General features: G+C 41.9%; 2 protein-coding genes and 1 long non-coding RNA gene across 4 annotated transcripts in view; all 3 read left to right on the top strand.

The window, feature by feature from the left end:
* The window catches only part of LOC23687941 (protein ovo), a 90,508-nt gene that overhangs the window by 43,668 nt on the left and 23,729 nt on the right, over positions 1 to 23,111 (top strand). The gene's annotated exons all lie outside the window — the stretch shown is intronic.
* Positions 13,954 to 15,182, top strand: LOC5570400 (RYamide receptor). The gene has a single exon (XM_021839074.1). The coding sequence runs from the start codon at positions 13,993 to 13,995 to the stop codon at positions 15,154 to 15,156; it is 1,164 nt and encodes a 387-aa protein (XP_021694766.1). The 5' UTR covers positions 13,954 to 13,992; the 3' UTR covers positions 15,157 to 15,182.
* LOC110674779 lies at positions 20,764 to 21,420 on the top strand. Its single transcript, XR_002499187.1, has 3 exons — positions 20,764 to 20,951; positions 21,011 to 21,104; positions 21,172 to 21,420. It is a non-coding gene; the product is annotated as an uncharacterized LOC110674779 (long non-coding RNA).

The raw sequence follows: 23,111 nt of genomic DNA, 5'->3' as shown, positions 1-23,111 counted from the left end.
GTAGAGATTCTTGCAGGGGCGACTCGTAACCTCACTTTTTACCTGTTCTACGATACTAAAAATCGATATTTTGGCAGATTTACAATCAAATGCAACAATTAAATGATTGAAATCAATTGTTTTAACTATTCTCTACTTAATAGATGCATATTTCTTGTGAATATTCATGAATTTCTAAACGTAGAACAGGTAGATTTGAGGTTAGGCAATCGCCACTGGATTCTTGCAGAAATTTATGAAAGGTATTCTTAGTGCAATTCCTCAACGAAACTTTACTAAAGAAACTACATCTGAACCATTTTTTCTGTAGAGTTCTTGGGTAAATTCTTGAAAAAAAAAACCCTGTGGAATATTGTTTTTCTGTGTAGATTCTTCCTTGCAGAGGATCTTGGAGTAAATTCTAAAGACAAAAAGAGATTCCTTCAGGCCAATTTCACAGGTTTTCAAAGATTCTTTCACAGATTGTTCGAGGAAGAGCCTCAAGATTTTTTCCAGTGTTTCCTTCAGGAATATATTCAGAAATATTTCTAGAGATTCCTCCGAGAATTCCGGAAGTCCAATCCAGTAACTTCTGAAGACGATTTCTCATTGAATGCTTGAAATAAATCTTTCAGAAATTGATCGAGAATATCCTTCATTATAACACTGATACCTCTTGTCATTTGTAGAGGAATGAGTCCCTGGATTTTCTCTTAAACTTCTTCCATCATAACACTTCCAATGATTTTTCAAAAGATTTTTCCAGCACTTCCTCCCTAAGATTCCTACAGCAATTGTTCCAGAAAACTCTACAAATGTTTAGTGCAGGGGGTTTGAAGAAATATGTTTAGTATTTTCCAGAAAATACTTCGAAGATTACTCTAGAGTTCCTCCACAGACTGATAGCCATTTTTTATTTTTGACGATCCCCCTACATCTCTACAGTTCACTTTCAATAGTACAGATGAAGCGTAGTTAGTGCTTTCGGATCGGGACGATGTTCTAGCGATTTCCACAGATATTTCTTCAAAAATTCCCGTCCAAATTCTTCTAGGATTGGTCTAGAGATTCTAGCAAATGTTATTCCAAAAAATCCATTGGGAACTCTACCAAAATTGTTTTTAGGTGAATGAACAACTCTGCCACCTTTTCGAATGTTCGGCCGACAATTTCCATATCATCTGTGAAGCAAACAAATTTGCTGGATCTCGCGAAAATCGTTCCCCGGCAATATTGAACAACATTTTTGATTTAGTAATTTTCAAATGGTTTCCATCGGGAATACATTAGGAAATAATTCTAGAGATTCATATAGCAATTCTTCCAGGGATTAGTCCAGTAACTGCTCAGGACAATTCCTTATTGGATAATTGAAAGAGTTCTTCCAGAATTTGCTCGAGGACAGCTTTCATTTCAACACTGACACCTCCTGTCATTTATAAAAGAATTAAACCTGTAACACTTTCGAAGATTTTCCGAAAGTGGTGAAATGGTCGCCAATTTTGGTTCTCACGATCCCTCAACGTCTCATCAGCTCGCTTTCAATAGTACAGACAAAGCGAGGTGCTGACGTGCAGGAACGATGTTCTATCGATTTCCACAGAGATTGCTTCAAAAAGTCTTGTACAAATTCTTCTTGAATTGCCCCAGAAATTCTTACAAATATTATTCCAGAAAATACATTGGGAACTCATCGAAGAATTTTTCTTGCAATTAGTTAAGAAATTAATTCTTAAGTTAAGGATTCTTCCAGCAGATCTGGAAAGGGATGCCTACAGAAATTTCAGGACTTCTCAAAATTCCGTCCAGGGTTTGTTTGAAATTCCCATATGGATTTTCTTTAGAGGCTTCTCAAGTTAATCATACGGGATGAATCATTCAGTCTCTTCCAGATATTTCTCGAATATTTTCTGAATTAATTCTTCATCGATCGTCAATTTAGGTTTCCACCAGAGAATGCTACAGCATATAAACAAAAAAAAAAATATTCCAATAGTTTATCAAGGATCAGGGTTCGGTATTGTTTCCTTTTATTTCCCGAAAATTTACCTAAGAAACACTTCAAGACTCCCTAACTGATCCTCTTCAGTAGGAGTTCATAAATTATTCCAACAGAGGAGTACTTATGTAGGCAGAATAGCTTTTGAGGGATTCCTTTCTTTACAATTTCCCGATTAGTTTCTATAAGAAATTTCGAAAAAGAGTAATTTTAGGATATTTTCATCGAGTAATTACTAATTGAGTTCTTCAGAAAGTCCTGACAAAAAAAAATCCATGAGGAAATCTTAGGAATCTTCTTCGAACAATCACTGGAAAAAAAATCCGACAAAAGACTGAGTAATTTCTTGAAAAAATACTTGGAGTAGTTCCTAAAGCAAACTTAGTGCAAATGTCTGAATAAATTTCCGATGAGAAACCATGAAAAATACTAATAGTAGTAGTAATACATCACAAACCATATTTTCTTGAAGTAGGCTGAAAATGCAGTTTTCCGTTGAAACAAGGTTCAACTCCACAAAGTGCAGCGATTTTCTGTAATTTATCGTGATTAGAAATTCATCGTTTTATGAAAAATGTGTTGACTTTTGTCGCAAAATTTCGATATCTGGCCCATAGTGCAGCCACGCAGAAGCCGCACTACCCGAGCGAGGTCTCGGCTTCGGCATGGTAGGTTTTTTTCCTTGGCTTCTTGGTGTGGTTGCCTAGCCAAGACGCGAGACAACCATTTCACCGTGACTTTGATCATGACACTGGTTCTGTGCTGCAGAGTCTCGTCTTGGTCGTGGTCGTGGTCTTGGTCGTGTCGCGGTTGGCCATGAGTATCTGATGGCTTGGGAGTGTTTTGCCTAGAGTGTGCGAGGCTACGCGAAGCGGTGATCTTGGACTTGAAGTCGACCCGCCGCAACTCGCTTGCTATGTTCTGCTGCAGGAGCGCAAGATGGCGTCGGCGACTGGCGGAGAAAGGAAATGAGAAATTAAATTAGAATGGGGGTTTTTCTTGAGAACGGTTGGGGGTCACATCAGAAACATAAACGAGGGGGGGGGGGGGGCTTTAATTCGGTGAAAGGGGAGAAACTAGATCACCATCATCATCATCGTCGTCTTCGGTCGTCAAGATCAAGATCAGATCGCATGAGACGGAGGACGATCGGGCCGGACCGGACGCACATTAAGAATGAAAATGGCCACCTGAGGCGCCGATGGCGGTAATGAGTGCGGAGTGGCTCTATCTCAAGGTTGTTGAACTTTCTCGAGGGGGGATGTCCCCCATCCCCTTTTTAGGAGATTAAGTGCTCACCGAAGGTTGCTGCGTAGAGATCGGTGGATGGATCGCAACCAAATGGTCATTTGATTTTATTGCTTCCGGCGGTGGACGATGACAAGATTTTTGCTTCAGTAAAGATTTTTGTTACTCCGACAGAGCTAATTTGGTTCAAAATCGTGACCGAGTAGATAAACTTTGATTTTTTTGAGAAATGTCGTTTGAATTCCAGTTAGACTACGATTCTACTCAAACTCCGACATTTAAATGAGCCACCACTAGAGACACGATATTTGGATTTAGATTTTCGTCAAAGCCAATAGGATCGTGACTGAACAGTTATCATTTCAAATTTTGAGTCCAAACCTTATATAAGTGTCGTGTTCTGTAGAAACTCTGACATTCGTTTTCAAGGAAACTTTTCGACAGAGACATGTTTTATTAGTTCCACCATTTTTTGCAATGCTTCAGACAATCCAGGGCAGTAACCTGCTGAACTGAATAAGAGCTAGATCAGTAATTTGGAGGCGAAATAAATTAGAAGAAATCACATCCAGAAAGATATTCTCTCAGTATTCAAAACATAATATGAAGCGTTTCTTCATACCTATATATTGGAAGCCTCATAATGGAAGTAAAATTGGTCCTTCAATTTGGGTGTTCTTTGCAGCAGTTGTTACTCCGCTAGCTCACATTTGAGTTTAAATGAATCTATGACAAGAGGCCGAAAGACGAAACGTCAAAAATACAGGAAGCCAAAAGGAGAAAAGGTCGAATAGTAAAGAAGAAGAGACAGAAAGTCGAAAATCTTTTTGCAAAGAAGGACAAATTTCCACACCAAGCAAATCATTTACGACCTTTCGTTCTCTCAACTTTTTGTGTATCACTTTTTGTCCCAAAACCCATTAATATTGAAAATATCTGAAGGTCGTAGACACAAAAGTCAATTTGGACAAATTGAGATGTAAGATTGTGAAAAATAATAGAATCGTTCTGGTGGGCTTCGATCCCACGACTCTCAATACGCTAGACTGGGCGCGTTAACCAACTACGCCACAGAACGGGTAACGATTCTGCAGCGCAATCGGCCAACCTAAAACCAAAGTCCGCCACGACCCCATTAAAATTGCTATGCTACAGGGTTACACAACTGCAATAAATTCGATATTAAACTTGGTTAAAAAGATGCTCTCAAAAGTTCTAAAGGAGGTTTTCTAAGAAGCTAGTCAAAGTTTTTTTCTGATAAAGTTTTGAAAATCTTATCCCAGAAGCGTGTGAGAAGATTGCTTCTTTTTTTACCAAATATGAGATCGAACCCAACTATAACAGAATCCGACAGAACAAGACTTGCCTTTCGCTCAAAAAGCAATGAGCATAGCCGGATCTCTGTGAGATATTCAAATCTGAGTGGACTCCGACTAGGGTTAGGGAAACCCTAAAATCTAATGAGCTCTGACGGCTTTGTAGGCTCTTGATGTTATGCCCGAATCGAGACAGAGTCCGCTTCTCAACTTAATGTTCTTTGAGAGCTTTCACAGTTGGTGTTTTTCTGGTGCGGAACAAAAATCTATGAAATTTGGTAGGTTACTCCGGCAGGCTCACAAATGCTGATAAGGCATGTTTAAATGTTAGTTCAAGGTGTCTTGAAGAACTAAATAAAAAAATAAAGAAAATAAAATTGCGCAAGTCCGACAAAAATATTGCACCAGATTAACGTTTTTATTTTCTTTACGATTACTTTGATTCAATTACTTTACTCATGTTGGTATTAGTCTATTTATAGAGGTTTGGCAACATTTGAATTGATAATTAGAAGAGAAAATGATTATTAATTTAATATTGTACATCTTGTATTAATTTAATCTTGTGAAAATATCTAACCTAAGTTTAAGACAACTTTTTTCTTGACTTCAATTTGTGACTGGTCTTCCATGGCAGTAGAAACACTACTCCGACAGATACCCATGGAAAACTTTGGAAGTTTCTTCAATAATTTTCTCTCGTAATCGTGTACTGAAATTGGTGCCATCGAACGATCAAGCTTCCTGAGACAAGATTTATTGTAATCGAGGTATAGATTTATGTAATATGGTACTGAAAAATGAGTCAATTCTGAACCTGTATCTCGCAGATTTTTAGAAAGAGAACATTAGGGCAATAATAAGCGATATTTTTACTAATTTTCTTTGACTCCGACAGACGTACAAGAGCATGATCAAGGATCATCAAGAATGCAAGCAAGCTATGAACCAAGACACTTCCACTAAGCTGCTTGAGAGATAGGATTTGAGTTCAAATATTTCCTTAGAACTTTGTTCGAATTCAAAAACGAAACCATTTTTTTTTTGAATTATCTGTCGGAATTCCAATTACTTAGAATTACTTTCTTGCCATAGTTCTCAGTATGATCGTTCCGTGTCGGAAATTGCATGGACGTTTCTGATTGAAACTTAAGCATAATCGATTCATTATAAAATCTGTGTATTTAAGCTCAAACAAATGTTTAGTGTTCAAAATTTGGTTTCTGTTACTCATATTGGTTTGCCAGTAACTCAGATGGAAAATTTCAAAAGCATTTTACTCTGTTTGAAAGAAAAAGCTTTTCTCAGAAGATTGGAAAAGTTTCTCTCAGAAGCTTGCAAAAGCTTCTCTCAGAAGCTTGCAAAAGCTTCTCCAGGAAGCTTGACAAAACTTCTCTCGGAAGCATAACAAAGCTTCTACATGGAGAATTTCTGAGAAGCTTGAAAAAGTTTCTTCCAGAAGCTTGGGAATACTTTTCTCAGAAGTTTGGAAAAGCTCACCTCAGAAGCTTGAACAGGCTTCTCTCAGAAGCTTGGAAGAGCTTGTCTTTGAACTCTTAGAAAGCGTCTCTGAAGCCTTGAAAATCTCATCTCAAAACCTGGAAATAGCTTCTCTAAGAAGCTAGGAAAAGCTTCTCTCAGCAAGGAAAGCTTCTCTCAGAAACTATAAAGAACTTCTCTCATAAGCCAGAAAGAGCTTCCCTCAGAAGCTAGAAAGAGCTTCTCTCAGAAGCTAGAAAGAGGTTCCCTCAGAAACTAGAAAGAGCTTCTCTCAGAAGCTAGGAAGAGCTCCTCTCAGAAGCTAGAGAGAGCTTCTCTTAGAAGCTAGAGAGAGCTTCTCTCAGAAGCTTCGAAAAGCTTCTCTCTGAAGCTAGGGAAGTTCTCTTAGAAGCTAGAAAGCGCTCCTCTCAGAAGCTAGAAAGAGCTTCTCTGAGAAGCTAGGAAGAGCCCCTCTCAGCAGCTAGAAAGAGCTTCTCTCAGAAGCTAGGAAGAGCTTCTCTCAGTAGCTAGAAATAGCTTCTCTCAGAAGCTAGAAATTGCTTCTCCCAGAAGCTATAAATAGCTTCTCTCAGAAGCTAAAAATAGCTTTTCTCAGAAGCTAGAGAGAGCTTCTCTCAGAAGCTAGAAAGAGCTTCTCTCCGAAGCTAGAAAGAGGTTCCATCAGAAGCTAGATAGAGCTTCTCTGAGAAGCTAGGAAGAGCCCCTCTCAGCAGCTAGAAAGAGCTTCTCTCAGAAGCTAGAAATTGCTTCTCCCAGAAGCTATAAATAGCTTCTCTCAGAAGCTAAAAATAGCATTTCTCAGAAGCTAGAAAGAGCTTCTCTCAGAAGCTAAAAAGAGCTTCTCTCAGAAGCAAGGAAGAGCTTCTCTCAGAAGCAAGGAAGAGCTTCTCTCAGAAGCTAGAAAGAGCTTCTTTCAGAAGCTAGAGAGAGCTTCTCTGAGAAGTTAGGAAGAGCCCCTCTCAGCAGCTAGAAAGAGCTTCTCTCGGAAACAAGGAAGAGCTTCTCTCAGAAGCTAGAAATAGCTTCTCTCAGAAGCCAGAAAGAGCTTTTCTCAGAAGCTAAGAAAAGCTTCTGTCAGAAGCTAGGAAAAGCTTCTCTCAGGAGCTAGAGCGCTTCCCTCAGAAGCTATAAATAGCTTCTTTCAGAAGCTAGAGAGAACTTCTTTCAGAAGCTAGAGTGAGCTTCTCTTAGAAGCTAGAAAAAATTTCTCTCAGAAGCTAGAAAGAACTTCTCTCAGAAGCTAGAGAGAGCTTCTCTCAGAAGCTAGAAAGAGCTTCTCTCCGAAGCTAGAAAGAGGTTCCATCAGAAGCTAGATAGAGCTTCTCTGAGAAGCTAGGAAGAGCCCCTCTCAGCAGCTAGAAAGAGCTTCTCTCAGAAGCTAGAAAGAGCCTCTCTCAGAAGCCAAAAAGAGCTTCTCTCAGAAGCAAGGAAGAGCTTCCCTCAGAAGCTAGAAAGAGCTTCTCTCAGAAGCTAGGAAGAGCTTCTCTCAGAAGCTAGAAATAGCTTCTCTCAGAAGCTAGAAATTGCTTCTCCCAGAAGCTATAAATAGCTTCTCTCAGAAGCTAAAAATAGCTCTTCTCAGAAGCTAGAGAGAGCTTCTCTCAGAAGCTAGAAAGAGCTTCTCTCCGAAGCTAGAAAGAGGTTCCATCAGAAGCTAGATAGAGCTTTTCTGAGAAGCTAGGAAGAGCCCCTCTCAGCAGCTAGAAAGAGCTTCTCTCAGAAGCTAGAAAGAGCTTCTCTCAGAAGCTAGGAAGAGCTTCTCTCAGTAGCTAGAAATAGCTTCTCTCAGAAGCTAGAAATTGCTTCTCCCAGAAGCTATAAATAGCTTCTCTCAGAAGCTAAAAATAGCTTTTCTCAGAAGCTAGAGAGAGCTTCTCTCAGAAGCTAGAAAGAGCTTCTCTCCGAAGCTAGAAAGAGGTTCCATCAGAAGCTAGATAGAGCTTCTCTGAGAAGCTAGGAAGAGCCCCTCTCAGCAGCTAGAAAGAGCTTCTCTCAGAAGCTAGAAATTGCTTCTCCCAGAAGCTATAAATAGCTTCTCTCAGAAGCTAAAAATAGCATTTCTCAGAAGCTAGAAAGAGCTTCTCTCAGAAGCTAAAAAGAGCTTCTCTCAGAAGCAAGGAAGAGCTTCTCTCAGAAGCAAGGAAGAGCTTCTCTCAGAAGCTAGAAAGAGCTTCTTTCAGAAGCTAGAGAGAGCTTCTCTGAGAAGTTAGGAAGAGCCCCTCTCAGCAGCTAGAAAGAGCTTCTCTCGGAAACAAGGAAGAGCTTCTCTCAGAAGCTAGAAATAGCTTCTCTCAGAAGCCAGAAAGAGCTTTTCTCAGAAGCTAAGAAAAGCTTCTGTCAGAAGCTAGGAAAAGCTTCTCTCAGGAGCTAGAGCGCTTCCCTCAGAAGCTATAAATAGCTTCTTTCAGAAGCTAGAGAGAACTTCTTTCAGAAGCTAGAGTGAGCTTCTCTTAGAAGCTAGAAAAAATTTCTCTCAGAAGCTAGAAAGAACTTCTCTCAGAAGCTAGAGAGAGCTTCTCTCAGAAGCTAGAAAGAGCTTCTCTCCGAAGCTAGAAAGAGGTTCCATCAGAAGCTAGATAGAGCTTCTCTGAGAAGCTAGGAAGAGCCCCTCTCAGCAGCTAGAAAGAGCTTCTCTCAGAAGCTAGAAAGAGCCTCTCTCAGAAGCCAAAAAGAGCTTCTCTCAGAAGCAAGGAAGAGCTTCCCTCAGAAGCTAGAAAGAGCTTCTCTCAGAAGCTAGGAAGAGCTTCTCTCAGAAGCTAGAAATAGCTTCTCTCAGAAGCTAGAAATTGCTTCTCCCAGAAGCTATAAATAGCTTCTCTCAGAAGCTAAAAATAGCTCTTCTCAGAAGCTAGAGAGAGCTTCTCTCAGAAGCTAGAAAGAGCTTCTCTCCGAAGCTAGAAAGAGGTTCCATCAGAAGCTAGATAGAGCTTTTCTGAGAAGCTAGGAAGAGCCCCTCTCAGCAGCTAGAAAGAGCTTCTCTCAGAAGCTAGAAAGAGCTTCTCTCAGAAGTTAGGAAGAGCTTCTCTCAGAAGCTAGAAATATCTTCTCTCAGAAGCCAGAAATTGCTTCTCCCAGAAGCTATAAATAGCTTCTCTCAGAAGCTAAAAATAGCATTTCTCAGAAGCTAGAAAGAGCTTCTCTCAGAAGCTAGAAAGAGCTTCTCTCAGAAGCAAGGAAGAGCTTCTCTCAGAAGCAAGGAAGAGCTTCTCTCAGTAGAAAGAGCTTCTTTCAGAAGCTAGAGAGAGCTTCTCTCAGAAGCTAGGAAGAGCCCCTCTCAGCAGCTAGAAAGAGCTTCTCTCGGAAGCAAGGAAGAGCTTCTCTCAGAAGCAAGGAAGAGCTTCTCTCAGAAGCAAGGAAGAGCTTCTCTCAGAAGCTAGGAAGAGCTTCTCTCAGAAGCTAGAAATAGCTTCTCTCAGAAGCTAGAAATTGCTTTTCCCAGAAGCTATAAATAGCTTCTCTCAGAAGCTAAAAATAGCTCTTCTCAGAAGCTAGAGAGAGCTTCTCTCAGAAGCTAGAAAGAGCTTTTCTCCGAAGCTAGAAAGAGGTTCCATCAGAAGCTAGATAGAGCTTCTCTGAGAAGCTAGGAAGAGCCCCTCTCAGCAGCTAGAAAGAGCTTCTCTCGGAAGCAAGGAAGAGCTTCTCTCAGAAGCTAGGAAAAGCTTCTCTCAGGAGCTAGAGCGCTTCCCTCAGAAGCTATAAATAGCTTCTTTCAGAAGCTTGAGAGAACTTCTTTCAGAAGCTAGAGTGAGCTTCTCTTAGAAGCTAGAAAAAATTTCTCTCAGAAGCTAGAAAGAACTTCTCTCAGAAGCCAAAAAGAGCTTCTATCAGAAGCCAAAAAGAACTTCTCTCAGAAGCTAGAAAGAGCTTCTCTCAGAAGCCAAAAAAAGCTTCTCTCAGAAGCTAGAAAGAGCCTCTCTCAGAATCCAAAAAGAGCTTCTCTCAGAAGCTAGAAAGAGCTTCTCTCAGAAGCTTGAAAGAGATTGCATCAGAAGCTAGATAGAGCTTCGCTGAGAAGCTAGGAAGAGCCCCTCTCAGCAGCTAGCAAGAGCTTCTCTCAGAAGCCAGAAAGAGCTTCTCTCAGATACTAAAAAGAGCTTCTCTCGGAGCTAAGAAAAGCTTTTCTCAGAAGTTAAAAAGAGCTTCTCTCAGAAGCTAGAGTGAGCTTCTCTCAGCAGCTAGAGAGAGAGCTTCTCTCAGAAGCTAGAATGAGCTTCTCTCAGAAGCCAGAAATGGCTTCTCTCAGAAGTTAAAAAGAGCTTCTCTCAGAAGCTAGAAAGAGCTTCTCTCAGAAGCCAGAAAGAACTTCTCTCAGAAGCTAGAAAGAGCTTCTCTCAGAAGCCAAAAAGAGCTTTTCTCAGAAGCTAGAAAGAACTTCTCTAAGAAGCCAAAAAGAGCTTCTCTCAGAAGCTAGAAAGAGCTTCTCTCAGAAGCCAAAAAGAGCTTCTCTCAGAAGCTAGAAAGTCATAGCAGTGTCAGACCTTATTACTTTTCGTTGTCTGTATCCGTCATTTCCATTTCTATTTCGGTCACAATCAGTTTTGATTCGTCTCACATCTAAAGATTCACTGTGATACAGTGAGTGGTCAAAATTCGAAACTTCAACGTCATAATAGAAATGTTTTACCTTAATATTTAGTTCTACGGGCATCTCCCTTCATTCCATATTTGGCTTACCCTTAAAATTCATTGGTGCCATCAAAATATTGCCCAAACATACGGCGCAGAGCTACTTGGACACTTCCATAATTCATTGGCATGGGATTTTTTTCTCGGCTGAATTTCTTGAAATTTTGCAAGAAAAAGGCCTTCAATACGACGCATATTGTGACCATGAACAGCTCAGTAGCTTCCGAAAAACCCGACTGCCGAAATTAATCAAAAGTGCCAAGAATAGGAACCGGTTCCCTTTAAGGACAATTCCTTTTGGTCGAACAAATCATGACAACCGCTCACAGTGCAGCGAAACAAAAAAAAACTTTCAAACCCCAATCAAAGCAACCGTTTTCTACTTCGAACAACACGCACACATTGATTGATGCGCACAAGTTTTTTTTATTAGTCCGGACGATGAAAAACTTTGTTTACATTCTCAATAATTCGCGTGTACATTCTCAATAATTCATTGGTGCCATCAAAATATTGCCCAAACATACGGCGCAGAGCTACTTGGACACTTCCATAATTCATTGGCATGGGAGCTTTTTCTCGGCTGAATTTCTTGAAATTTTGCAATAAATATGACTTCAATACGACGCATATTGTGGCCATGAACAACTCAGTAGCTTCCGAAAAACCCTACTGCCGAAATTAATCAAAAGTGCCAAGAATAGGAACCGGTTCCCTTTAAGGACAATTCCTTTTGGTCGAACAAATCATGACAACCGCTCACAGTGCAGCGAAACAAAAAAAAACTTTCAAACCACAATCAAAGGAACCGTTCTCTACTCCGAACAACACGCACACATTGATTGATGCGCACAAGTTTTTTTTATTAGTCTGGACGATGAAAAACTTTGTTTACATGCTCAATAATTCGCGGTCGTTGAGGAAATTTCTTCAAATTTCGTTCTACGGCGTGTGAATAGAATGAATTCTTTGGTTAATTAGTTACGAAGGTTTTCCATAGTGTGAATAAATGCCCGGAAAAATAAGTCACACAGGAGGTGGTAAGGAACTTGTATCGTAAAGTCGATCCCTAATCAGATTTCGCTCGGTACGTTTTCGTCCATGCGAAAATACAGTAGTTGTATTGCATATTTTGAAGTACAAGTGGACGAACCATAACAGGGTTCACAAAATAACACTTGGAAAATATCCAAGTTCCAATATCCTTCGTAGCGGAACATTTAAAGATTTATACGACGGGAATTAGCGCTTGCGACGAAGTAGATCGAAACCATATTGCATATCAAATGGTGATGAGATCAGATAATTGAGTAGACTAAAAATGCAGCCTAACAGATAACAGAATCAAAATGATTCTGTTTCAGCTAGTATCCAAATCACACCGATTTCTATACCATTAACTGAACCGTTCTCAAACAGCAGCTTCCTCGAAAAGGAAGTCGATTTCGACACCACCGCCAAACGGACAACCAGCAATTCCGCTCGGAATGAGTCCGGAAGAGTAGGTACGCCATCCATTCACGCCATCGTCGTTGTGTCACATTCATATTCTAATCAGCTCTGTCGACAGAATTGGTTCGGTGCCCAACCATCGAAACCGAAAAAAGTCACTCGCATTGTGCAGAGCTTCAGTTTCAAACTCAGCTGTGATCGGACCAGCCAACCATCGGTGAGGATATGACGAAATTTTGACTCGGACAAAAAGAATGCTAATTGCGCTCTCTTCCCGATCGCTTGGGGACGATACAGCGCTCAAACGGCCATAGGGATGGTCATTTCAAGAGAATTGATCGATTTGATCGTTTTTTTTTTTAAATTTTTAATTGTTAAATATTATCCTAATGACTAATCGATTTCTTAAAATTTTGATCGATTTTCGGAAAAATGATAATGAAAATCGATTATTTTTGAATCAGTTGGCATTTACGGATAAAAATCGATTAAATGACGAAATGAGACATCTCGACAAATCGACAAAATAGATAATCGATTACAATTGCTTCAAAAATCGATTTACAAGAAGAAAAAAAACGATTAAATTGACATCTCTACAAGTCGCGAATGACAACTAGAAATATTCTGTCTGCAGAAGAGCTCACCAGAATGAATGAACCTATTATGACACTCCGGGATCGCGCTGGTGGCAGAACAGAAGCCGAACCGAATCCGTTTGAATTATCAATGCATGCAAATTAGGCGATGGGGGAAAAAAGAGTCGATTCATTAAGTCGACTCGAGCGCGCGAACGAGGCGGATTTTGACGTTCATCGAACTGCCGCTGGAAACTAGAATACGCAACGTAACGCACACCCTTTTTCGGCGCGATCGAGTGAGTGCGAATTGTTCCGAAGCCCCCCTAACTGTTGCGACTACAGGTGCTACTTAGTGATTCAAATGGCGTTGAATGAGAATGGGATTTGAAAACAATGGGACACTGAGTGCTGCATTCTTCGCCATATCACACAGTAGGCCTCGGTAGAATATCTAGCGTTCCCTTTGCTGGCTAGGTCTGACTTTAGTAGGCCGTGCGTTGCGTGTCGAATGGAATCAATCGAAGCGTAAATGAATCGCTCCGAGCGTTGTCAATGAGAAGAATGGAAGTGTTCCCTTCCCGGATTAGATTACCGGTCGAAAACGACGAGGGGTGATACGCGGAGGAAGGTCGGTGACTTTGTTTAGTTCGATGACAGAACAACAAGGCACGTTACATTACTTTGTATTACTTAATCAGTTTCTGGACTTTAGTCGTCGGAATTTGACCTTTTGTTTGACGATTCACGCGTGAGCGTGGAATTGCTGGCAACGCTGACCTGATTTGACAGTTCAATAAGTGTTGCCAGAACTTCTGTTCAATATGCATTGGTTGCCAATTTTTTTCCATCATGATCACTCAATGAAGATTGTTGCATTGAAATCAATAAATCAAATTGTGATCTTCATTTTAGTCGGGAAGCCTTTCGAACGATCGAGATCGGATTTGCAATGCATTTTTGACCGTATTGACCAATCGGATCACTTGCCTCACCATTTCTTCGTCTGGAGATCTTGCGAATTTGAAGTTGAACGCACTGTCGTCTTCACCAGGGCACGCGCGATCGTCCTCCACCTAATCACCATCTCAAAAGCAACGGACACAAACAATGACCGGTCCATCTGTTCCCGGAGACTTGGTGCCTACATGCTAACGAGATGCAGATCACTTGACACCGATATGCTAGTTGAGTGATGCACCGAGAGCAAAACAAACCCTCCAGAGGAGGGGGCCTTGATCAACTGTCCAGTACCAAGTGAACCGCCGATCGCGACAAAACCTTCTCTTCCGCGATGAACTTCACTGCCGAGTTCTTCCCGGAAAACGGGACTCAACCATCCGAGGTCAACGCAACAACCTTCGACTGCGACAGTTCGTCCTACATCCCGCAAGGAATCGCCTCGCTCCGCTTCCAGATCCTGATCTACCTGGCGTACAGCGCGATCTTCCTGACCTCGATCGTCGGAAACGTGGCCGTATTCCTCGTGGTCCACTTGCTACCCCGCATGAACACCGTCACCAACCTCTTCATCGCGAACCTCGCCCTCGGCGACATGCTGATGACCATCTTCTGCATCCCGTTCTCGTTCGTGTCGATCTTCGTCCTGCAGTACTGGCCCTTCGGCGCGATCATCTGCCGCATCGTCAACTACTCCCAGGCCATCTCGGTGCTGGTCAGTGCCTACACCATGATCGCGATCAGTGCCGATCGCTACCTGGCAATCATGTGGCCCCTCAAACCCCGGGTCACCAAACGACTCGCTCGGATCCTCATCTTTCTCGTTTGGACTGGTGCCCTCGCAACCGCTGCGCCCATCCCCGTCTTCTCCACCCTGATCCAACCGACCGAATTCTACGATCACTGCGATCTCTCGATCTGCACCGAGGTGTGGCCCGACGACCACTCCGATCACGGCTACTCCCTAACCCTGATGACCCTCCAATTCCTCGCCCCGTTGATCGTCCTCATCACCACCTACGTCCAGATCGCCTGCAAGGTCTGGGCCAAGACCCCTCCGGGCGAATCCGTCAAACAGCGCGATCAACGCATCCTCCAGTCCAAGCGTAAGATGATCAAGATGATGATCACCGTGGTGGCGGTCTTCACGATCTGCTGGCTGCCGTTCAACATCTTCATGCTGGTTCCGCTGGACCCCGACTGGCGTCCGCTGCCCTACCTGTGGTTCCTGTTCCACTGGCTGGCGATGTCGCACAGCTGCTACAATCCGATCATCTACTGCTACATGAACGAGAAGTTCCGACAGGGGTTCCAGCGGCTGGTGGAGATGATCGGGCGCCGGTGTTGCTGCTGGATGGGCGCGACGCGGCGGAAGAGTGATGCCAGTACCAATACGGAGATGCTGCAGTTGTTCCCGAGCACGACGCTGATGACCACGGTGGCCAGTGGCGTTGGGAGTGCTGCGGGAAGTCGCGAGTGGTGCCGGAAGGGGTTGTAGGGGGTTGAATTAAAGGTTTGACGACGAATATTTGGACGGTGAAATGGTGTTTTTAGATGGAGACAGTTGAGAAATCCTTGGATAAGCATCTGCGAGAAGCTCCGGGGTTTTCGAAAGAAGCTTCTTGAGATTCTTGGAGATGCTTTCTGAAACTTTTGGAGAAGGTTCGGAAACCTTCAGAAAAATCTTTCCAAGCTTCCAAAAAAATCTTTCCAAGCTTCCAAAAAAAGCTTTCGAGCTTCCTAGAGAAGCTTCCACAAGCTTCAGTAAGAAACTTTTTCAAGCTTCTAGAAGAAACTTCTTTAAGCATCTGGCAGAGGCTTTTGAAACTTCTGGTAGAAGTTAGAAAAGATGATATGCTTCTCTAAGCTTCTAAGAGAAGCTTTTCCAAGATTCTAAGCGAAGCTTTGAAAGCTTCTGAGATAAGCTCTTGATAGCTTCTGAGAGAAACTTCCCCTAGCTTCTGAGAGAAGCTCTTTCTTGCTTCTGAGAGAAGCACTTTCTAGCGTCTGAGAGAAGTTCTTTCTAGCTTCTGAGAGAAGCTCTTTCCAGCTTCTGAGAGAAGGTCTTTCTAGCTTCTGAGAGAAGCTTTTTCTAGCTTTTGAGAGAAGTGTTTCCTAGCTTCTGAGAGAAGCTCTTTCTAGCTTCTGAGAGAAACTCTCTCTAGCTACTGAAAGAAGCTCCTTCAAGCTTCTGAGAAAAGCGTTTTCAAGCTTCTAAGATAAACTCTTTCTAGCTTCTGAGAGAAGCTTTTTCAAGCTTCTGTGTGAAGCTCTTTCAAGCTGCTGAGCTCTTTCTAGCTTTTGAGAGAAGTTTTTTCTAGCTCTTGATATAAGTTCTTTCTAGCTTCCGAGAGAAGCTTTTTCTAGCTTCTGAGAGAAGCGTTCCCTAGCATCTGAGAGAAACTCTCTCTAGCTACTGAGAGAAGCTCTTTCAAGCTTCTGAGAGAAGCTCTTTCTAGCGTCTGAGAGAAGCTCTTTCTTACTACTGAGAGAAGCTCTCCTCGCTTCTGAGAGAAGCTTTCCCTAGCTTCTGAGAGAAGCTCTCTCTAGCTTCTGAGAGAAGGTCTTTCTAGCTCCTCAAATACTCTTTCTAGCTTCTGAGAGAAGCTTTTTCTAGCTTCTGAGAGAAGCTCTTTCTAGCTTCTGTGTGAAGCGCTTTCAAGCTTCTGAGAGAAGCTCTTTCTAGCTTCTGAGAGAAGCTTTTTCTAGCTTCTGAGAGAATCTCTTTGTAGCGTCTGAGGGAAGATCTTTTTAGCTTCTGGGAGAAACCCGTTTTAGCTTCTTAAAGAAGCTTTTCCTGGCTTCTGAAAGAAGCTCATTCTAGCTTCTGAGAGACTCTTTCTAGCTTCTGAGAGAAACTCTCTCTAGCTACTGAGAGAAGCTCTTTCAAGCTTCTGTGTGAAGCGCTTTCAAGCTTCTGAGAGAAGCTCTTTCTAGCTTTTGAGAGAAGTTTTTTCTAGTTCCTGAGAGAAGTTCTTTCTAGCTTCTGAGAGAAGCTCTTTCTAGCGTCTGAGGGAAGATCTTTCAAGCTTCTGAGAGAAGCCTTTTCCAGCTTCTAAGAGAAACTCTTTCTAGCTTCTGAGAGAAACTCTCTCTAGCTACTGAAAGAAGCTCTTTCAAGCTTCTGAGAGAAGCGTTTTCAAGCTGCTGAGCTCTTTCTAGCTTTTGAGAGAAGTTTTTTCTAGCTATTGAGATAAGTTCTTTCTAGCTTCCGAGAAAATCTCTTTCTAGCATCTGAGAGAAGGTCTTTCTAGCTTCTGAGAGAAGCTTTTTCTAGCTTCTGAGAGAAGCGTTTCCTAGCTTCTGAGAGAAGCTCTTTCTAGCGTCTGAGAGAAGCTCATTCTTACTACTGAGAGAAGCTCTCCTCGCTTCTGAGAGAAACTTTCCCTAGCTTCTGAGAGAAGCTCTTTCTAGCGTCTGAGGGAAGCTCTTTCTAGCTTCTGAGAGAAGCTCATTCTAGCTTCTGAGAGATTCTTTCTAGCTTCTGGGAGAAACTCGTTTTAGCTTCTTAAAGAAGCTCTTTCTGGCTTCTGAGAGAAGCTCATTCTAGCTTCTGAGAGATTCTTTCTAGCTTCTGAGAGAAGCTCTTTGAAGCTACTGAGAGAAGCTCTTTCAAGCTTCTGAGAGAAGCTCTTTCTAGCTTTTGAGAGAAGTTTTTTCCAGCTGCTTAGAGAAGTTCTTTCTAGCTTCTGAGAGAAGCTTTTTCTAGCTTCTGAGAGAAGCTCTTTCTAGCTTCCGGAAGTAGCGTTTCCTAGCTTCTGAAGGAAGTTCTTTCTAGCGTCTGAGGGAAGCTTTTTCTAGCTTCTGGGAGAAACTCGTTTTAGCTTCTTAAAGCTTTTCCTGGCTTCTGAGAGAAGCTCTTTCAAGCTTCTGAGAGAAGCTCTTTCAAACTTCTGTGTGAAGCGCTTTCAAGCTTCTGAGAGAAGCTCTTTCTAGCTTTTGAGAGAAGTTTTTTCTAGCTTCTGAGGAAAGCTCTTTCTAGTTTTTGAGAAAAACTCTTTCTAGCTTCTGAGAGAAGGTCTTTCTAGCTTCTGAGAGAAGCGTTTCCTAGCTTCTGAGAGAAGCGTTTCCTAGCTTCTGAGGGAAGCTCTTTCAAGCTTCTGAGAGAAACTCTTTCAAGCTTCTGAGAGAAACTCTTTCTGGCTTTTAAGAGAAGTTTTTTCAAGCTTCTGAGAGAAGCTCTTTCCAGCTTCTGAGAGAAGGTCTTTCTAGCTTCTGTGAGAAGCTCTTTCTAGCTTCTGAGAGAAGCTCTTTCTAGCGTCTGAGAGAAATTCTTTCTAGCTTCTGAGAGCAGCTTTTTCCAGCTTCTGAGAGAAGCTCTTTCTAGCTTCAGAGAGAAGCATTTCCTAACTTCTGAGCGAAGCTCTTTCTATCTTTTGATAGAAAGTCTTCCTAGCTTCTGATACAACCTTTTTGAGCTTCTGAGAGAAGTTCTTTCTAGCTTCTGAGAAAAGCTTTTCCTAGCTTCTGAGCTCTTTCTGGCATTTTAAAATTGAGTAAACATGTGTTTCTGGCCTGATCTTGACCGTTTGGTACTAAATTTGGGACTGGGCTTTAGGACCCTATTACCTGGTCGCAACATCGCGATGTAAGCAATAGGGTTATAAAATTAAATCTTGTTTCTTGTTAAAAATGATTGTTAGTTATGCTAAAATATCAAAAAAAAAAAAAAGAACCTACTTGAATTGCAAAACTGGTTTCCCGAACGCTGGAATGAACTTCCAGCAGTTCAACGACAACTACCTTGGCCATGTCCTCGCAGCTTAGACAACTACTGGTTGTCAGGAAACAGCTTACTTCGATTATCGTAACAAGCCTTGCAATTGCATGCATGCGTAGTGTCCTTTGCCTAACGACGACGTAACTTCCGCTATTCAGTCCGCTACTTGCCATTGGAGGTAATCGCGATTGCGACAATCACAGCCGCGCTGCAGTAGCGATTACAACTTGTCGTTTACATCCGACGCAACGCTTAACCCGTTTGCCTCCGCAGCAGCAATCGAGGAAGAGCAACGCAAAAAAACGGAACTCTCCTTTCCTCGCGCGTGGAATCGCGCGAGTTAAACATGTTCCGGACACTGTGTTGTCGTCCTAGAAGGTTTGTGTATGCTCGCCTATGCAGCAAAAAACAGCAATCTGCGCTGCATACGCCAAGGTTCCAGCGCCAAGGAAGGCGACGCGCGATCCGCGTCGAAGGCAAACTAGAAGTAGGCGGCGGCTGCGTCGTCGTCGCCATGGCGATATTGACAATGAAAACTGTTCAAGTTCGGCTCGGCGCGTCGCTTGATTTGGTTTTCTCGGCCTACTGAGATTCGCACGCGGCGCGACTTATGCAATGCCTTCGAAAGAGGTTTGTGGAGGAAGGAAGGAACTGCGTTGCCCATGCAGCAACGGCAGCAGAAGCGTTTTACTACAGATGAACAGACGCTACACGAGTCAGTTGGGCATGATACACGCTTTGAATGATGAATTTGAACTTTTCGAATGAATTGCCATAGGCGCTAGCGATCGATCGCTTTGACACTTGCTAGTGTAAACGTTGCTGAATGATGCAAACGTACATGCATTCAAAGTTTGAGTGTAAACCAAACTTCACATTGCAAACATGGCCGACAATATTCACTAAAGAACAGATGATCCATAAGCTCTCTGTAGATTTGCTTTAAGAGTTACATCTGTTTGTCTATGGTTTGACGTTGGTCAGGCGCGGATGGGTGTGGGCTGGCGACGACCACGCCTTCTTCGACCGTCATCGATGGTTATTTGGGTCGAGCCGCCTTTTCGGAAGAAAATAGTCGATTTTGTTTATTGAACATCAAATGATTTTCACAGAAAATCGATTGAAATTGAGTTCGTCGCCTAACTATGAAAGTCTTTCAATGGCCTACTCTGAAGAGAATCCTGAAAGGATTCTGGAGAGAATCCTGAACAGGATTCTCAAGAGAATCCTAAGAGGATTCTTAAAAGAATACTAAGAGGATTCTGAATTGAATCCTAAGAGAATTTTGAGGAGAATCCTGAATGGGTTCTGGAAAGAATCCCGAACAGTATTCTAAAGAGAATCCTGAACAAGATTCTGAAGAAAATCATGAGAGATTTCTTAAGAGAATCCTGATTTAATTCTAAAGAGAATCCTAAGAGGATTCTGGAGATGATTTTGAAGAGAATCCTGAGTGGATTCTGAAGAGAATTTTGAATTGACATTCATTTGACATTCAACAGAATATGAATTGACGTTAAATTCGTCGCCTATCCAGAGAAGTCTTTCGATAGCCTACTATGTTTCGTTGTCCAGGAGGCCATCGAAAAGAACGAATCTCCATGTGACAAGAACGGCCGCCCTGTAATGAAGCACGAAAACCTGCGACGGTGCATAACTGACGTCGAACGGGTTGTAAACAGAAATAGCACACGGAAAACCGGTTCCCGTCATCAAAGCAACCCGCATAGAAAAATACAATTTGCTGTTCATTCCAAACAGTAAGTTTCTTTTAACTGTTATGGTAAGTGTATCACAAGCAGTTGCTATTTCATTGAACAATGTGAAGCCTTAAGATAGGAACTGTTAAAAATTGTTAAAGTAAACTATCCTAAACAGTGACGTAACACTATAATGTGTAGATATTGTTGAACAATATAGGCATGTTTTGTTCTTTTATATGAGTAACAACTCATGTATGTGCATTTTACTATATAAAGCCTGATTTGCTGCTGAACAGGAATCGCTAAAGAAATATCTCGCCGATTCCTTGCAGAAATTTTCTACAGCGACTCCCATTTGAACTGACAGTTCTTTTCAACTGCGTACTGCGATCAGAAAAAAGCGCGTTCTTGATCGATTCCTTGCAGAAATTTCCCATGCATCAAGATAGGCCGAGAAATTACTTGTCAGCAGCGAATCAGGCTTAAGACTTCATTGCAACAGTTTGGCGAACGGTCGCCGATACACGCTTTTAAAAATATAGTTGGCAATAAGTGAAATAACAACAATACTTTCATTTTTCGAAAAGATGCACTTTATACACGTCGACATTTGCATAACTGTGTTAATAATAATTTATTAACATAATACGAGAAAACAAAAATAATTATTGTTTTTCGATGATTGTGCGTAAGTTTTTGATCACTGAGTATATTATTTTTTAGCGTGCATTTTTCTGTGCCTCTTTCGAGACCGTGAAAAAAAAAACAACAACCAAAACCTCGGTCGCGAAAAGTTTGTTCCGTTTTTTCCTTCAAGGATGCAGAAAAACAGCGATGGGACATTGTGCGGCCTACGGCTTGAGGAAACAGGTAAGTTGGGGAACGTAAGTCATGAATACAGCGTTTTTGATTACGTTTTTCTTTTTCAGTTCAACAAAAGGAGAATTGAAGACCCGGCTACCGTCTGGGCCACAAGAAAAATACGCATCAAAAACGATTTCAAACCACGTCCGTAGCAACATCGTAAGTAAAATTTAGAATTTATATTGTTAGTTTGAATGGCAAAACTGGCTATCCTTTTATGTTGCAGTTCCTGTTACACCGACGGACTTGTACCCGGCAGCAGCATCACCAGAACACCAGATATAATCCTCGGCAGGATTATAGCCATAATCCCGATCCTTGCTTAATCATTCCGGGAGGGCCAGTAGACGACCGACGATTTTTTGTAATTTTCGAGCTTCTGAATGCTCAACGGGAACGAGCAGGACGGATAATGAAAATTCTGATTTAAGCTCAAGTTTTGTGTTTATAAATAATATATTTCATTATATACAGAAAAAAAGGTTAAACTTGTTGTTGAAATTATTTCTTATTCAATTTGTTCGAAAATCATTCTTATAATATAAACATTTAAGTACAGTACCGCATACGGTTCAAATACCGTAACAAACCATATTTCAATAATTACTCATACATTACCCGTTTTCATTCCAATCATATAGGTCAACTATTCCATAGCTATTTCCAATACAGTGATTTGTGTTGAAGAGTGGACAATATATCCATCATTTGGCAAACTGTTAACGAAAAATTTTGTTCGGAGAAATCGACGTTTTTAAATGGTTACATAACTTAACCGCCTATTCCCCATATTGTGATTTCCCCGATTACTGTTCACCAAATTGTAAAAATCGTTTTCGGTAGTGTCGGTTTATTGTTATTTTTGATGTTTAACGAAATTATTGATATATTGTTGCAAATTGTTGTGCACATTACGGGATACAGTACGAATATAGTTCTTGAATATGCGGGAATGCATCGCAGCAAAGGAATCCGGGCGGAGGAACAATCAAAACTGGAAAATTTCTTCCCTTGAGCTACGCTCATTCGGTCAAACGAGTCGAAATCAAAGCCGCCTTCGATCGAAGATCGAAATTCAGAAGCTCGGTAGCGCCGAGGGGTGATTCGGCTTTGACAGATGCACACCAAGGTGATTAGAGAGTAGGTGAGGCGAGGCGAACCTCCGAGGAAATTCTAAACAGTTTGACCTCCTTTTTCACGAAACAGATGATGAACCGTTTAAATGGTGGCTGCAACGGCGCCCGATTTCGTAACAGTTCCACATCGCGGCACAAAATTGGATAATTACACGGCCCGAAACAAGCTGGTAGCGGCGGCGGCGGCGGCCATTGCTACCTGCTGTATGCGCCTCTTGACTGACGACTAGCGATGACGGTTGTCGAATTTCGGGGAAACCTTTTGACACATGCAAAACGGGTTGCGCGGACGACCTTAGGGCCCGTTAATAACGCGCTGTACAACAGCAGCAGCAGCAGCAGTCGTCATCTGGATCTGAAAGGGGGCCAACCGGAAAGAATTCCAAACCCAGAGCAAAAAATGTTGTTCGGAATACAATAGGTTTTATTGTAACGTTAGCATATTTTCCAAAGGAACGTTATTTTTACAATTAATTTACAATCTTGAACGGTATTTTTATAATAAAAAGAGGGTCGTTATGTATCTTCCCATTATAAATTTGAAAAATTTATTTGTTTTTCTATTGTGCTTTCAAACACTTCAAGAACAATTTTTTTTCAACCTTGCTGAAACATTCAACAAAAAATATTGTACACCATACAATTTATGGTGTTTGAATAGGTTCGACTTCCAAATCAACTGTAATTTTTCACTCGGGAATCCAAGGTAAGAAGAACGGAAAGGAAGCCTACTTTGTCTTCTCCCCCTTCCTCCTCCTCCTCTTCCGGCTCCCGCAGGAAGCGAAGCGCGAGTTCGCTACAAGTGTTTCGTTGTTCCTCGTCTTCTTTTTTTTCGGCCGTTCCTGCTGCCGTAACATCGGCCAATTGTTATTTCGACCATATGCTTCCACTTAATTATTGCTTTGCTGCTCGGCAGCAACAACAACAGAAGATGTATCGTTCTTCGCCTTTTTTTTTTTTTTTGGGCGGAACAATTAGTCGACGATGATGGGAGGAGGGGTTTTGACCGAAACGAAGAAAGGGTTTCACC

The sequence above is a fragment of the Aedes aegypti genome, chromosome 1, assembly GCF_002204515.2.
Source record: "Aedes aegypti strain LVP_AGWG chromosome 1, AaegL5.0 Primary Assembly, whole genome shotgun sequence".
Lineage (NCBI taxonomy): Eukaryota > Metazoa > Arthropoda > Insecta > Diptera > Culicidae > Aedes > Aedes aegypti.
Note: the sequence above shows the minus strand (reverse complement) of the source record. Positions and strands in the feature narration are given on the sequence as shown.

Coding starts and splice junctions, on each gene's coding strand:
- LOC5570400 (XM_021839074.1), top strand. CDS start 13,993: ATGAACTTCACTGCCGAGTTCTTCCCGGAAAACGGGACTCAACCATCC.